The 17,998-nt window shown below is 37.4% G+C and overlaps 1 protein-coding gene across 1 annotated transcript in view; it reads left to right on the top strand.

Annotated features, from left to right (window-relative positions):
• Window positions 1-8,732: 8,732 nt before the first annotated feature.
• Window positions 8,733-17,998, top strand: part of TMEM182 (transmembrane protein 182) — a 59,514-nt gene continuing 50,248 nt past the window's right edge. The window contains exons 1-3 of the mRNA XM_077914919.1: window positions 8,733-9,057; window positions 9,280-9,379; window positions 11,476-11,574. Of these exons, the coding sequence (XP_077771045.1) occupies window positions 8,926-9,057; window positions 9,280-9,379; window positions 11,476-11,574 (331 nt within the window). The 5' untranslated portion in view covers window positions 8,733-8,925. The remainder of the gene's footprint in view (window positions 9,058-9,279; window positions 9,380-11,475; window positions 11,575-17,998) is intronic.

Here is a 17,998-nt window from a genome sequence, read left to right as displayed (position 1 = left end):
TTGAGTTCTTTATGGAATTTAACCCGGAGCTAGATAGTGAACTCCTTTTCAAAGCAAAGGATGTTAATGTAATACAACTCCCTTTGTGTGAGTTACTTGTGTAAGTAGCTCTCAATTTAATGGAGTATAAGCCTCCTAAAATAATGAGGTGAATGAGCCAGTGGATCTTGCTGCAGTTGTGTTCGGTGGGAGCTATTCATCAGGTCCTTGGTACTTGGGTGGTGTCATCTTAGTTGCTGATCAGCATCAAATACTGTGAAAATAACAAATCTTTGCACTACAATATTTGTGTTCTCTTAAAACCTCAACAACCAACCGTAGTGTACCATAGTATGCAAATTTTACCTGTGGCCAGCAGATGGCAGTGTTCAACCCAATTTAGTTCAACTCCATAATATTGCTTATTTGGTCAACTAAATTGTTCCTGCTAACACACACAAGAACCAAGAACCAGCATAAAAAACAAAATTTAAAAAGGTTATTAGAGGGATGCTTGGGTGGTTAATCCAGTAAGCATCCAACTCTTGATTTAGGCTCAGGTCATGATCTCATGACCATGAGATTAAGCCCCATGTCAGGCTCCACCCTGGGCACGGAGCCTGTTTAGGATTCTCTCTCGCCCTCTATCCTTCCCCTACTGCTCTCTCTCTGTTTCTCGTTCTCCCTATCCCCCTAGAGTCACAGAGACAGATGACAGCGTTTCATTGGCAGTAAAAATCTGTTTCAGTAATTATAATAGGGAAGCAATTGATGTTTAGGGTCATCATGCAGTCTATTGTCTTATGTTTAAGACTGTGGGACCAGAGTCCCTTACCTGTAACCCCAGGCCAGGTGTGTTTAGAAGTCAGAATTTTGAGGATTTTGGAAAAGTAGTATGTTCTATATTGCCTAACACTCACAGTGTAACCTCGGAAAGCCCTGTAATCAAACACATTCATGCTTATGCAATAAAATACATGAAAATTCACACTATAATTTATATACACCCCTATGTCAATTAGGTCTCTTGCTAACAGCTTTTGGTTTTCAGAAGTATTGTGGATCTATATTATTCTACAAAATCTCCCGAAAAAAATTTCAGTTTTCTGGAAAGTGGATTCTCAAGTCTATAGAAGCTTGTGAGCATTTGATTTCTATACAGGTGTAACTTGTTTTATTGCAGGACACTTTATTGTGCTTCATAGATGCTGTGTTGTTGTTGTTGTTTTTACAAATTAGCACTTGTGGCAACCCTACATCAAACAAGTATGTTGGTGCCATTTTTCCAATAGTATTTTCTCACTCATGTCTCTGTGTCAGATTTTGGTAATTTTCACCATATTTCAAACTTTTTCATTATTATTATACTTGAATTGCTGCAATCTCATGATAAAACTTTGATGGATGAGGAATTGTTCTTATAGATGAGCAAAGAGAGTAGTTTTTTGGAATCTACTCCTGGTGAAGATGCTGTGAAGATTGTTGAAATGACAGAAAAGAATTTAGAATATCACATACTTAGTTGATAAAGCAAGAGCCGCAGTTGGAAAAGATGGACTCCAATTTTGAAAGAAGTTCTACTGTGGGTAAAATACTATCAAACAGTGCCAACTGCTACAGAGAAATCATTTTTGAGAGGAAGAGTCAATCCATGTTGCAAACTTCATTGTTGTCTTATTTTAAGAAATTGCTTTCAGCAGCCACCACCCTAATCAGTCAGCAGCCATCAACATGGAGGCAAGAACCCCCAATCACTAAAAAGATAACCACTCACTGAAAGCTCAGATAATGCTTAGCATTTTTTAGCAACAAAATATTTTTAATTAAGGTATACACATTGTATTTTTAGACATGATGCTCTTACACACTTACAAGATTATAGTATGCTATAAACATAACTTTTTTATGCACTAGGAAACCAATAAGTTCATTTGACTCACTTTATTGTGATATTTGTTTGCTTCATTGCTGTGTTCTGGAACCAAACTCACAGTATCTCTGACATATGCCTGTATTTGTTTACAAACTTGTTCAGCATTTTTAGGTACTGGGTGTTGTCATTCTTGATTTTTTTAAAACTAATGTGAACCAGAATTAATTTTGAGACTGTTTAGTTTCATTAGATATTTTGAGAGAATTAAGACTATTGCAGCATCAGGATTGGAAATCATGACCTTAGAAAAATGAATGTTTTGCTCATTATCATTCACAAATTAAACATGACTTGTGATTTCTGCTAAGTTTCAGTGTATTTACCAATCAAAAAACACAGTTAACTAGAAAAAGAGAGAGAGAGAGAGAGAGAGAGAGAGAGAGAGAGACTGGATCAAAATAATCAAAGCCTTTCACTGTTTTTTTATGTAAATTTATTTTTATTGGTGTTCAATTTGCCAACATATAGAATAACACCCAGTGCTCATCCCATCAAGCGCCCCCCGCCCCCAGTGCCTGCCACCCAGTCACCCCCACCCCCCACCCACCTCCCCTCCACCACCCCCAGCCCGTCTCCCATGTTCTGTCTCCCTCACTGATATTTCCCACCCATTTTTCCTCCTTTCCCCTTTATTCTCTTTCACTATTTTTTATATTCCCCAAATGAATGAGACCATATAATGTTTGTCCTTCTCCGATTGACTTATTTCACTCAGCATAATACCCTCCAGTTCCATCCATGTCGAGTCAAATGGTGGGTATTTGTCATTTCTAATGGGTGAGTAATATTCCATTGTATACATAGACCACATTTTCTTTATCCATTCATCTTTCGATGGACACCGAAAAAACCTTTCACTGTTTATGGCAATCCAGCCTTTGGTTGTCACGTTTTATTTAACTTGTAAAAAACAAGAAGGAAATTTACCAAACTATCTTGGTGGTAATGTGGTACTAATGATCTTCATATACTCTAGGTTTTAAAAGATTGATTTTTAAACTTTTTTTAATTAAAAAATTAAAAACATTTTGTCATAATTTCTCTAAGTGACAAAAGACTCTAAAAGGGAAGTTATTTTCAGGAAGTCAGGAGGATCTCCAAATGAAATTATCACAGTGGAAATGATCAGGATGAGAGGAAAACAGCAGGGGTGACCAAAGAGTTCACAGGGCTTTCAGAATGGGACAACAAAACATGACCAGCTTTCTTAGCCAGGTGCATTGTGCCTTTTAATATCTGATTTCACAAAGTGCCTACATTTGTTTGCTTCATTGTTAAGTCTTTATGTTATTCTCTAAAGTACTTGAAGCAGTTTACATAAACATATATAAAATATATATAAAATAATAGGTTAAACAAGTATGTGTTATAGAGAAAGTCAGGAAGGATACTAAGGAAGGCAGGTAGGGGAAGGGTTAGGAAGCTGGGACATCACCTTTGTACATTTTGCTTCTGAGCTTTCTAAGTACCCAGGTGAGAAGAGAAGCACTCTCAGTGCCATGAGAGTATAAGCTCATTGAAGTTAAGAGATCTTCACCATTCTGGGACACAGCAATGTCTTAGAATAGGCATGTGATAAATATGCATCAAATGAATAAAGATTTATAGTGCCTCTGAGATTAAAAATTACAGTATTGGTCTGTGGAAACAAAACTTCTTTTAATATTCAGAAACTTCCTCCTGGTCTCCCTAAGAAGAAACTGTAGATGCAGGGACCAATATTCTTGGTAACATTTTGAAGATTAATGGGGCAAATTTTATAACGGAGCTTTCCTTTACTTGTTTGTTCATTATTCATTTGTTCATTGAGAATTTCTTGATCCAAGTTTTCCCAAAACATAAGGATTCAAAAAGTGTCTATAGAGGAGAAATAATGTACTTAAGCCAATAAGGTAAAGTGTTATATGTTGTATAATACAATCTCCTTGGGGAGTGCTGCTGGTGCTCAACACCTAAAAGAATACATAGCCCACTGCGGGGACTTGGTGCATATTTGTTGAGTGGATTAATGAAGAGTTCATCAGACAGATGGAAGAGAAGAGCCTTCTCATCAAAAGGGAACAGAATAGGCAAGGATTGGGGAAAGTGCTGCTGGTGGCCCAGGAAAGAGGACCATGTGTGTGGGTGTGGGGACACTGGGGCACTTGGTGAGAGGTTAGTGTCTATTGAAATAAACCTGAGTCCTATCTGGAATGCTAGCACAGGGAGTTTTATTTTGTATTATGATTGTTAATTTTTTTTTTTTTTTTTACCAAAAACCGATCTTCAGCTAAAGACAAGATAGAAACCTAATGTGTGTGATGCACTAACTCATTTGACACATGTTCTCTTACCTTATACCCCCAATTATCCTCTCAAGTATTGTTCCTATTCTCCATATACGAAATTGAAGCTCAGAGATTTGAATGATTTTCCCAAGATCACTATCTATGAAAGAAAATTCTTACTCTTCTTAATTCAATGATATCCTCATTCCAAAAGACTGGCAGTGGGGGAGAATTCAGGGAAGGGAGCTGGTACCTGTGGGTCTTGTTCTTGCACCCAAGCTCATTGTATTCTGGAGGACCAGTCCCAAGTCAGTACTCAACTACCTTGCCTCTTCATTTAGTCTTGAGGGCACAGAGAACAATTGAAAGTTGTAACAAAGCTATAGGGTAATGTTTAGGGTATAAACATAGAAATATGACCCATTAATTATTGTCAATTGCCTTTAGTGGTGAGACACCATGCAGATTTCTCTTGGTTTACCTCTCACCATCTTCATGTGAGCAAGAGAATCTTTAATTCTGACCACCAAGAAGACTTAAATGCTACGATTTCTGCCCAAGAGAGTGAACCCCCACAGAGAAAGTGATTGTATCACATTTTGTCTAATGAAGACTGACTTGTAGTCAAGGTATTTAACATGCTTAGCTTTGTGTCTGCCACATAGTAGATGCTCATGAATATCAGCTGTTATTATTCACCTCAGTACCTCACTTCACATTTTTGACAATCAAACTTTCCCAGAGGATTGAACCTGAGACACCATGTTTATGCTGTGGCCTTGTGGATTCAGTGCGATAATCATATCAACATAAAAATAGATATAAGATTCACATAAAGGATAGGCAATGGAGTTACTTTTTTATAGGATTATTATGAGTTGAGGTTGGTGCTTGAGTGTGTCTGTCTCTCCTCATCTCCTGTCCTTTCAACTAGAAAGGAGTGTGAAGGGAAAAAGAGAAGCTCTGCCCAAATCTGTAGAGATGATAATAAGTTTTTAGCCATCTTCCTGGTGTATGGGCAATTGTTCGGGCTGCCAAAAGAACCCAAGGAAGAGATGCTCAATGGCTGTTAGAAATACTTTAGGGATCATGCAAAATTAGAGGAGTTGCAAATGATGGGCAAATGGACTGATTTTCTAAAAAAGAGAGACACTTTTTGACCCCTGGATGCTAAGTTCTGTTTCATTTCTCAGTAAGAGTCTCAATGGAGATTCTCAAAAACATGATTTGTGAGTATCTACAAAGGAAGCACATACCCCACTAAAATTTGTCTCTCCAAGTTTCACAAAGAACAGGCCATGCCAGATCAGGGCCATGTCTTTTGGGATAGATTGCCAGTTGGATAGCCCAGAAGGTCATGTATTTGCATTTCAGCCAAGAGTCCTAATACAAATTGATTTTTATTTTATTTTAGTGCCTGTTGTGTGTCAAACACTGTGATAAGGGAGCTGAAGGAGTTCAGTTTCAAGATGTCAGAAATACTCTGTGATATCAAATAGATGATTACAAGTGAATGGTGGAAAAATTATATTGGTTACTTATAATTGATTTAATAAACACATTTTTATAATGATGCTGATACATTTTTGGATAAATCATAAATAGTAAGAAAATGTTATTCGTTGATGGACCAGTCCAGAAAGGTGATTTTGTGTGTGTGTGTGTGTGTGACAAAGATCAAAATTGAGATGAACTATAACAAAGACCTACACTCCTTTCTGCTTATTTTTTTAAAAATTTTTTTCCTTTCTGTTTATTTTGAAAATCTAATTGCTTGCATGTGTGTGTGTGTGTGTGTGTTTGTGAATGTATGTGTTAAAGATTTAGTATTAATGCATAGATCTTTACTACAAACCTTTTTGATATGCCTACAAACACAACTACACAACCATACCAATGTTGCTAGAAGGATGGGTGGGGAGCAGGAGAATGTGTCTAGGTTGGCCAGAAGCTCATTATTACAACCTCTAGGTACTTCATTCTTTTTTTTTTTTTTTTTAAGATTTTATTTATTTGTGAGAGACACAGGAAGAGGGAGAGGCAGGTTCCATTCAGGGAGCCTGATGTGGGTCTTGATCTTGGAACTCCAGAATCACTTCCTGAGCTGAAGGCAGATGCTCAACCACTGAGCCATCCAGGCGTTCCTGTGTACTTCATTTTAAAGAATCATTTTTTCCCAGTAGGATATGAACTCCTCTAGGTCAGGGCCTGTGTACTGTAACCTTAATATCTGGCAAAATGCCTAGATCCTCCTAAGTTCCCAATAAGCACTTTTTCTAGATGTATTTCCTACTCCAGCCCCACCCAAAAAAACTTAATTTGATTGCATATTGCATTGATTAGAGAATAGCATCTGTATTAGCTTCCCATTGTTGCTGTAACAAATTAATAAAAAGTTAGTGGCTGGCTTAAAAAAATACAAATTTACTGTCCTGTAGTTCCAGAGGTCAGAAATCCCCCAAAACAAGGTGTTGGTAAAGCTATGTTTCTTTCTCAAGGAGGCTTTCAGGGAGAATCTGTTTTTTTTCTCTTCCAGGAACTAGAAGCCACCCACATTACTTTGCTTGTGGTCCCTTCAAGACAGCAACTCTCTGATCCTTTTTCTTGTCACGTTTCTTTCTCTGACCACTCTGTTAGAAGAGATTCTCTACTTTTCTTTTAAGGGTTCATGTGATTAGATTGGACCTACCTGTGTACAACCCAGGATATTGCCATGGAAAATAGCCTATTCACAGATTATGTGATTATGGTTAGCATTAGGGTGTGGATATCTTTGGGAGATGATTACTCTGCTTATCACAGCCTCCAAATTGGAAAGGTGGTGGTAGTAAGGGGTTAGACTCTATTTTCTTCAAGATAGAAGAAAATTGTCATGTGACAGGATTGGACACTCGTGCTGTGCAATCTCAGAGCACTGAGTAGGATTAATCCTGGAAACTTTAGGGAAGCAGCTTTTGCCAGAAATTAAGGCAGGGTTGTGTGGACATTACTGATGTGCTTTAGACAGGCTAGAAATGGCAGGGCTTGATGCCATGGGGGTGTCTTACAAAAGAGATTTGAACATTAGATGAAGAATCATCTCAGGTGTACTGTCAAACTCCATTTAACCCTCACAGCCACTGATTCTGTGACTTAGAATTCTGGTGACTTTCAGGCACCTCTGACTTCATGTAGCTGGAACTGACCAAGGCCCTACATCCTTATTGAAGAGTCATCTCTTGCCCTCACTGAATTTCTATTTAAGGATCTGTCCCATACCAAGCAGAAGTGGTGAAGGAAGGTGGCAGAGCTGATGCCTTTTCAGAAGATGCAGTAACTCATGTTATTTTTGAGAATATGTATTTAAAAAAACAGTAGCCATAGAGATAGTACACATTTTAAAATATTACACAAATACTTAAAAATCCTCTCTGGCATATTCAGACATGAAAAGAGAACAACTGTAGAAACAAGGCATGAAAAAATAAAAAAAAGAAACAAGGCATGAAGGAAGTGTCAATTCATTAGGTGGTTTGTATAAGGATCAAACAGGACCATAGATGAAGAGAGGAATAAATAAAACAAGACAAAATCAGAAAGGGAGACAAACCTCTTAATCATAGGAAATAAACTGAGGGTCGCTGGAGGAGAGGGGTTGGGGGAGGGCATAACTGGGTGATGAGCATTAAGGAGGGCACATGAGGTAATGATCACTGGGTATTATATATTATATAATCACTAACCTCTACCTCTGAAACCAATAATATATTATTTGTTAACTAACTGAATTTAAATAAAATTTTTGAAAATTAAGTATGACATATTAAGAGGGAGTCAGATATTTAAAACAAAAGGAGCAAAAGAAATAGTAGACCAGATTCTTTCATCTTAATCCAGAAAACAATATATTTTGAGACTTTTTTTTCACCTGGCCACTTTGAGGATGGTTATTTGGAATAACTTCTACAAGATCTGGGAGCTGCTGTACAAAATACTGTTTTTATGTCAATAGCATATGTAGCATGAAAGTACTTTTTTTGTATAAATAGTTTGTTACTTTATTCTTGATCTTTTAAGTATACATCTGAGTGTAGTTTATAAACCTGAACTGTACTCTGTGTTACATGTTACATTAGACCACTTGACCCACAGATTATTTTGTATCCCAATAATATCCAAAAGGAATTAAGAAATTAATTACAACTTCAGTTGTATTTAAGAGAACTCTCTGTGGTTTCTTATAGCTGTTATTTATCTATCTTCAAAGGGAGTCTTAAGTGTCTTTGGCTTTGGGATTGTAATGGTCATTCTAGACTAAGAGAAGCTCGTTAAGACAATTAAGATGTTGAGCCAATACTGCCAATGACTTCATACCACTCCATCTTCTTTCCACTTCTATGGATTACCCAACAGCAATAATGGTCATTCTAGCCAGCTCCTGATACTCCTCTCTATAGTTAAGGGAAGGTCAGCTATTTTTTGATCCCCATGGGAGAGAGACAGCTCCTCAATCAGTATCCTAAAATAGCTGGCCATTCTCAGCTGCTGGGCTGGAGTGCCTCCAGGGGAGAGCAAAGGGAACACAAATCCACTGGCTGAGTGTGAGTGAGAAGCCACCACAACATGAGCTAGGAGAGGCTTCTCAAGAAGATCCTGCTTACTCAAAACATCTTTCTTCTTCTTTTTTTTTTTTTTTTAATTGAGAAGCTAGGTGTCTGACATTTCTTAATTTCTTATTTTATTTAAAGGGAAACCAGTGACTTGAAAATGAGACTAAATATTGCCATCTTCTTTGGGGCTCTCTTTGGTGCTTTGGGGGTTTTACTCTTTTTGGTGGCTTTTGGATCGGATTATTGGCTTCTTGCAACTGAAGTGGGGAAGTGTTCAGGTGAACAGAATGTGCGTTTCTTCTTCCAAATATTGATGTACTTGGTAGGGTGAAGATAGCCTTATGTATCCTCTTGAAATCAGAGAATAGTAGTGGAGTGCCTATTTCTTTACAGAAGAGATAGGTAGAAAACTACTGACAGTTATTATTTGGGATAAAATACGTTGCTTTGATATTTTCCTGGTTATGTACTTTGGTTGACAGCAAGTTACTTCATCTGTGTTCCTGTGCAGATAGAGAATGTCACTTTCCACCATGAAGGATTCTTCTGGAGATGTTGGTTTAATGGGATTGTGGAAGGGAATGATTCTAGTATTTGGAAGTTCTGGTACAGTAAGTGCAATTTATATTTATTTTCCCCCTTGTCGTTAAAATAAGAATGAAAAGCTTCTTATTTAGTACAGATCACTTACAAGATAGGATTGGATTCTTAACTATAGAATCTTGAAAGGACATCTTCCAAAAGACTCATGAAGTGATTCTTTTTCAGGAAGTAGAAATGGCTATATGAATAATTATTTTATTTTCTAACCTAAAGTAGAAGTCTGAATAATTAATGCAAAACTGAATTATCTGTTGTTTCCTTGCTCTTACTTAAAATACACTAACCCTAATTTTAAAAAAAACCCTATATATCACCTACGGTGTTTTTCTCAAGTGTCTATTATTGCTGTATTGCAAGTAAATGGTTGTTTTTGTTTTTTGGGGAGGGTTTGGGTATCAACACTTGAAATCGCAAATTTAAAAATTTAGAAATAGAGATATGTTGTTTTATATCCATGGCTTTAAAGTTAAAAAAATCTTTTTTTTTTTTTTTTTTTTTAATAATGAAACTTAATTACCGACAGCAGTGGATGAAAGCTCACTCTGTTTGGGCTTTAAGCATGTTTGTGGGCAATATCAAGAAACGCCTGGCTTTTGATGTTTGCATTCTCTCATAGCAATTTGAAAGTTCTCTTTTGAAGTAGAGTAGCCTCTTAAAAATACGATGCATTCTTTTCACTGTATTTCCTATATTATATTAATCTTTGAAAATCAATTCATCGAAAATAACTAGATTCTATCTTATTGCATTCAACAATAAAAACTGCTTATTACTCTAAAGGTTATTATAGGTTGAAATTATTAGTCTCCTTATATACTCCTGTGATATATCAAAATATGGCATTTACACAGTAGTCAAGATTGTACAATAAAAGAATATATAATAAAAATAAAAGAATATATGATAAGATATGAGATCTTGGAAGATTTAAGTAAGCTGACAACAAGCTGGCATACATAAAAGGAACCAAGTAATGATGAAATGGAATTTTGCAGGAAATAGTTGACAGGCTATCTTATAGTCATTTTGGGGAAGAGAATAAGCATGCAATCTGCCAATGAAAAGTATTTAGACTCTGTTAGAGTAAGTCAGACTGTGCAAGAGGAAGACTTTGCCAAGGACTTAGAGAAAGGAAGAATGTCACTCCTCACAGTGAAATCTTGAAGTTTTCAAACAACATAAAAGTTTTTCTTGGGTCTCCTACGTGGCTCAGTTGGTTCAGCGTCTGTCTGGCTCAGGTCATGATCCCAGGGTCTTGGGATTGAGAATCACCTCATGCTCCCTGCTCAGCAGGGAGCCTGCTTCTCCCTTTCCCTCTGACTGCAGCTCCCGTTGCTTGTGCTGTCTCACTCTCTCTCTCTCAAATAAATAGAATCTTAAAATTTTTTTCTTGTTTTTTTCCAAATACTAAAAATGCTTTTATTAACTTGTATTACCTATTATTTCCATTTTTTCCTAAAAATGGAATATAGAATACTTTTTTTTTTTTTTTTTTTTTTTTATTTTTTTTTTTGGAATATAGAATACTTTTAATGTTAAGCAGAACTGATCAAGGTTAAGTCTAATTTTAAAAAAAGATTTTATTTACCTATTCATGAGAGACACACACACACAGAGAAGCAGAGACAGAGGGAGAACAGGCTCCTTGAGGATCAGGGAGCCCAATGCAGGGCTGATTCTGGATCATGAACTGATCCAAAGGCAGACAATTTATTGACTGAACCACCCTACATCTAAGTTTATTAGAGTTTTAAAACAATTACTTTTTGAATACGTACCATGCACTAGGCATCATGTTAGGAACTGGAGAATATGGTTGTGAAAATAAATGAAGGGTAAGACCTTTAACCTTAAGGTGATGTCAGGTGCATTCTCTGCATTGAACTATGTCCTGAGCCAGATGTTTTGGATAAATCCGCTTTCCAGATCCTCTGAGTTTCTTGATATGATTTTTTCCCCCTCACTCAACAGTTCTCTGAATCTGTTGATCTAACCTGCAATTTATTTAGATTGTGAGCCCCAGATCCCATATTTCTCTCCTGTTAAGCATGAGTCTTCATTCATTTTCTCAATAACAACTGCCATTGTTTGGTCTCTTTCCTAGCCAATCAGCCACCATCCAAGAACTGCGCACATGCTTACCTGTCACCATATCCCTTTATGAGAGGCGAGCATAACTCAACCTCGTATGATTCTGCTGTTAGTAAGTACTTCTATCCACAGAATCCCTTGGAGAGGGACTTGTTTTTCTGAAAAAAAAAATTAACATGTATCATTTCAACATTTTCTCTGGTATCTATCTGTATTTTCCAATGTGTATTTTCCAATGTGGAAATAATTATGTTTATTAGGAAGAACTGCTTCTTATGGGTTTAACTGACCTAAAACTAGTCTTACAATGAAAAATAATTGTAATACACACCCTACTTTTAAAACATTGTTTTTGCAGCTGTTGCACATACAAATTGAGTATTCTCCTGTTTTCCTACAAAATAATTGAACTTTGTTATGTGTGATAACTTATAGAAAAAGAATAGTCAAATATCATAGCTGAGAGTCATGATTACCTAGTTTCTTTGATATTTTCATACTATTTGTTCTATGGAAAGTACACAAACTTAGTTCATATGGTAAATACATAATATATACTTAAATCTAGTTTTATAGAAAGTACATAGGCTCAATATGTCAGCTTTATTCTCGGCTGGTTTCATGAAGTTTTAATAAAGGGTGTTTATCATAATCTTAAAACTAAGAGTTGGTTCAGAATTTACCAATGTCATAAACAGATACAAAAATATTTGTTTTTTTAAAGAGAATAAGTAATATATTTAATGTTCCAAATAATCTCATATTAGTATTCTCCAGAGAATCAGTAGGAGATATATAGGTGGGGGTGGAGTTTGGGGAGACAGAATGATTGATTTTTTGATGGACTGATGGAGAGATTTTAAGGAATTGGCTTATGTGTTTGTGGAGGCTGACAAGTGTAAAATCTGTAAGGGAAGCCAGCAGGCTGATTAAGAGTTGCTATTATAGTCTTGAATCTGAAGGCTGAAAACTCTGGAATAATGTCTTCTTTAGGAAATCTAGCCCTTACTCTTAACGCCTTCAACTAATTAGATGAGGCCATATGAATGGTCTAACCAAATTAATGCATGGAATATAAACATTTACTTATATCACATGATTAACATGACATTTCATGGAGTGTGCATGAGATCTGGATAGGAAAAGAGGCGAGTTGACATATAGCCATGCTTGTCCATCAAAGTTGCTTTTGCTCAAAATGGCTGTGGCTTTTGGCCTTGAGAATGTGTGGTGTGGGTACTCTTCCTCATTAAAAACTGCACAAGACAGTTCCCATTTGTCACAGCCTTTTGCATAGTGTGTTACATGGACCTTCTAACTGATAAGAGAAGAGATGGTGTGCGAAAGAGTAGGATAAACCATTTTGTATTACAAAAGTTATAAAAGGGATCCCTGGGTGGCGCAGCGGTTTGGTGCCTGCCTTTGGCCCAGGGCGCGATCCTGGAGACCCGGGATCGAATCCCACATCAGGCTCCTGGTGCATGGAGCCTGCTTCTCCCTCTGCCTGTGTCTCTGCCTCTCTCTCTCTCTCTCTGTGACTATCATAAAAAAAAAAAAAATCTACAAAAGTTATAAAAAAAGCTATCCCCTGACATTCTTACTTTTGTAAAATGGACTGATAAATGGTACAGAGTTGACTTTCCACAACATTGGGTATTTGCATAGGTATTAGTATTGTTATTGATACTTATATGTTCAGGCCCTGTGACGAGATAGGTATCGTGGGCACCATATATTTAAAATGAATCTACATATTTGAAAAGTCTGCACCTCAAGGAAATAGTAGAGAACTTGAAAAACAAGGTGACATGATCTAAACATAATAATTATGATGGAGATGGATAGTAAGTGCATGTCACAAAAATTATACTGCAATTATGCTTAGAATTATTATGTAGCACTGCATATAATTACTGTCATTTTTTGGATCTAATGACAAAACCATATTCCAATTTTTTTTGTTTTAAATTATCAGACTCCTCTTTGGCTCACATATTGTAACTCCCTATTCACTTTAAGCAACTTTATCAAACACTTTAGCAAAAATCACTGAGATGGGAAGAAACATGTCCTACAGCAGAAATAGCATATACATATTTCACGTACCTTCATAATAGTGTACAATGATATCTGATATTATATTTGGGTGATTTTGGGATCCCTGGGTGGTGCAGCGGTTTGGCACCTGCCTTTGGCCCAGGGCGCGATCCTGGAGACCCGGGATCGAGTCCCGCGTCGGGCTCCCGGTGCATGGAGCCTGCTTCTCCCTCTGCTTGTGTCTCTGCCTCTCTCTCTCTGTGACTATCATAAATAAATAAAAATTAAAAAAAAATAATATATTTATATTTGGGTGATTTTTTCTTATGGTTCCCTTTTCCAAAAGAAGGGCCATGGATATCATTAGAAGAGTTTTACTTGACTAAAAGTCGTGTTTTCTAGTTAGTGAGGCCATCTGGGCTTTACTAGACTCCATAGCCACTCTTTGGCTTCATGTAGCCTTATAATTATCCGGCATTATACATTTGCTAATTTATCTTGGCTAAATTCAAAGTATTGTTTGTAAAATCTGATATATTCCAGCTTGGCAAAATGGCTTTGTATTCTCCTGAGTTCTTGCAGTTGCAGTTAGCCAGTATTGAAATCAGTGAAAATAATATAGTGGTGTCTATTTTTTCTGGAAAGATTATTTTATAATTATTGGATGCTACTGATGAAATTATTCTATTTCGTAATATGGAGACTGAGAGCCAGAGAAACCATTTGACTATTGTGACACAGCTGATCATTGGCAGAACAAATGCAAAGGTCCAAGTCTCTGGATTTTGTTTATTGATAATCTTAAAAGCTACAGTGAGTCAAAGGGCACATTTTAGTTTTAGCTATTAAATTTTTTTAAGTATAAGTCTCTTCACAAGATCTCAACAAAAGACCAATTTTAACATTATGTTGGCTTTTTCTACTTTTCTATCTGATCCTGACCTGTGTGTATAATCAGGTCTAATTTAGTGTTTCCTTTATTTTTGTCTCAAAAACATATTCTAAAATTTGGTTATGCTCGAATCTAGTTATTTGCCCAAGCCTAAAGAGGTTGTTAAAGTAGGATTATATACTTTGAAATCCTTTAAACAATTTCATTACCTTTTAATATCTGTCAGAATTTAGATTTTCTGGTTTATGATTAAATCCAGTCGTGGTGCATTTATTTGGTATCAATTGGCAATGATGTACAGAACATAGACTAATTTTCTAGATAATTCAGCCCGAGTGAATTAGTCATTTTTGTCAGTGTCCCAAAAGCCTTTGCCCCCCCCCCCAATCAAAGTGCTCATTATATGTAACTACAGTTATTTACCTTACTCCCTTCATTATTTGTTGGAACTCCCTAAAGTACAGAATGTATCCTACTTATTTGTATACTCCCAGAACCTAGTATAGTGCATGGCACTTAGTAAATGCTTACATGTCTCTATGGAATTACTTAATGCAAAAACTTCTTGGCTTTCTTCGTAAGAAGAATATATTGAACATAATTTCTTCTGATCTTGGTGAGTTGGAACAAGTACACGCACCATGACCTTCCTTGAGTTTCTCAGAATCAGTGTTTGCCCTCATGCTTTAGGGCCTGTAGGGGGCATCCCTCTTCTCCAAAAGCTGTTCCTCTCTTCCCTACCCCTCCTCCCTTCATTTCTCTAACAAGCAGGCTCATCCCCCAAGCTAATACACACTTCAGTGTTCTAAAGAAGCCTTCCTTGCCAGTCCCCTATCCCACTACTATATGGGGATCAAGAGTTGCATACTCTACTGACTGAGTCATTCTTTAATTTGAATATCCATAGCACAGACTTTGTTTCCTTGTGTAATTATTTTGTTCATGTATTTCCTTCCTAGTTCAACTCTAAGTTCCATGACAGTGATGTCTTGTGTGTTTGGCTCACTGGTTGTACCCACTGTAGACTGAATGCTAAATGTATACTCTGGGGGAGTCTTTGTTACTACCCTATACTGTGGTACTAATACTGATGTCCTAAGGAGCTGTTGGTGTGTGTAGGAATTTCTCAAACCTTTATTAAGTGGACTTAGATTACCCTTAAATTGTTTTTCATACTTTTTATAACTTTTAGATCTTCAGCACTGCTTTCACATGTCAGCTGCCCTTTGCTTTTATTGTCAATATTTATTTATTTTGTATTCTTTTCTGGTCTTCTCTTCCTTCATCCTTATGCAAAATTGTAGGATGAAGTTGACTATAGCCGACTAGAACAGGAAAGAGTCATGTAGGAAAGCCATGTGTTAGGATGTAAGTGACAGAAAACTAACTAGTAAGAAATAAGGGCAGTTTTGTTCCACAACAAGGTCAAAAGCAGCTGCCACAATGATGCTGTCAGGGACCCAGGCACTTTCAGGCTTTCCTCCCACCATCCTTGGCAGATGTTGAGAGCAGTTGCCACCATGCTCTTTCATCTTCAGAAGAGCAGAGTACCCCTAGAATTCTCCAGTAGATTTCCACCAAAGTGCTTATCACCAGGACAGTGTCATGTGGCCTCTGTAAGCTGTAGTTGGCAACTTGGAGTTGCCTGGCTCTTTAGTCAGGATCGTAGAGGAGGAAAGGGAGAAGGGCTTGTAGTCAGTGTTGATTCCATAAAGGATCAACAGTCATCAAGGCTCAGACAAGGACAGCCTGGGTAGCTCAGCAGTTTAGCACCGCCTTCAGCCCAGGGCATGATCCTGGAGACCTGGGATCGAGTCCCACATCAGGCTCCCTGCATGGAGCCCACTTCTCCCTCTGCCTGTGTCTCTGCCTCTCTCTCTCTTTCTGTGTCTCTCATGAATAAATAAATAAAAAATCTTTTTTAAAAAAAAGGCTCAGACAAGGGTGGGGCAGCAAGGATGAAAAGGGAATAATGGATATAGATGATATTTAAAGAGTTAATGTGTAAAACTTGGTAGTCAAACAAAAGAAAGCTGGAGGAATCTAAGATGATGAAGAAATTCCCTTTTGAAAAGGCACAATTCAATTTAAACAATGTGTAATAAAAGGTAGGATGGTCATCTCTGTCTTAATGATAAATACTATTTTAGGATATTTCTTGTCAGTCCTTTTATATGCATATTGTACATAGTTTTGATTATTATAAATATATGGGGATCCCTGGGTGGCGCAGCGGTTTAGCACCGGCCTTTGGCCCAGGGTGCGATCCTGGAGACCCGGGATCGAGACCCACATCAGGCTCCCGGTGCATGGAGACTGCTTCTCCCTCTGCCTATGTCTCTGCCTCTCTCTCTCTCTCTCTGTGTATGACTCTCATAAATAAATAAAAAAAAATTAAAAAAATAAATATAAACATACATCTTTTCTAAGTTAGCAACCATTTCTCCACATTTTTTTAACCTAATGGTTTCTTAAATTTTAAATGTTAGTTGCTACCTCTACGTTAAAAATAATTTCATGAAAAAAACGAATAATAAAACATAATATTTTTATACATGTAACATTTTTCATAATTTGTATTACTTCTTTGGATTATATTTACGGAAGTGTGAATCAGAAGGTAGGAATAGGTTTTCTTTGTTGTTGTAGCATGCCATCGTACCACATTACTTGCCAACTGGTACTGAACTATGAATGATTTCAGCTAGGAAAATTTGATAAGGAGGACAGAAATACGAACAATAGGAGGAAGAGTCATATTTGGAAGTGGAGGATGGAATTTGGTTTGAATTTCAACATTTTAAAGTTGAGTTTATGGTAAAACATAATTTTGAAATAATTCAGCGTGTAACTTGATGTACAAAACTGATTTCCCCGAAAGACATTAGTTAGAGCAGCGGATACTGATGAGGAATTATAGAAGTGGTTTTTTGATATCAGATATAATCTTTAAGAAAAAAATCATAGAAAATGAGGTGGTAAAATATCAATTATACTTAGAGAAAGAAAGAAGCGGAGACAGTCCATAAAGGTGAATGAAAAAGAAGCCTTGGAAAGCAAGTTGATGAGCAGACTGTCAACACTGTCACAGGGGCTGGTGGCAGGGAGAGTCCTGGGTAGGAGGTCACAGCCCGCTGTGACAAATGCAGAGTGAATGAGAGTGAGAGGGGCACAAAGGAATTGGGTGAGACAGGATAATGCAAGAGTTCTGGTGGCCATGGACAGCTGTCCCCACCGAAGCCTCAGCTACAGAGGCATCTCTTTCTAAACCTTAACCTATGTGTCCTGCTGGTTTGGCCTGAGACCTGTAGGCCCACTGCTCTGTATCCCACTCCCGCTCACTGTCTGTTCCCTTAGATTGGACCTGAGGGCCCTGCCCTCTTCTCCTGGCAATGTCCTTTCTCCCCCAGGGAACCATGCCATTTTCCCCTATCTTCTGTCCCCTGATGATAGCCCTACTTCAGGCTTGCTCCTCCATGTACTCTCCCAAGAGGAGAAGTCAGAAAGCAGAGATACTCATAAAGGAGGCAGAGCAACAGGATAATGGAGGTGTGAACCCTCATTTGGGATGTATAGGGAATGGGAAGTGAGGAAGTTGAGACCTTTG

This window comes from Canis aureus, chromosome 11 (genome assembly GCF_053574225.1).
Source record: "Canis aureus isolate CA01 chromosome 11, VMU_Caureus_v.1.0, whole genome shotgun sequence".
Taxonomy (NCBI): Eukaryota; Metazoa; Chordata; class Mammalia; order Carnivora; family Canidae; genus Canis; species Canis aureus.
Note: the sequence above shows the minus strand (reverse complement) of the source record. Positions and strands in the feature narration are given on the sequence as shown.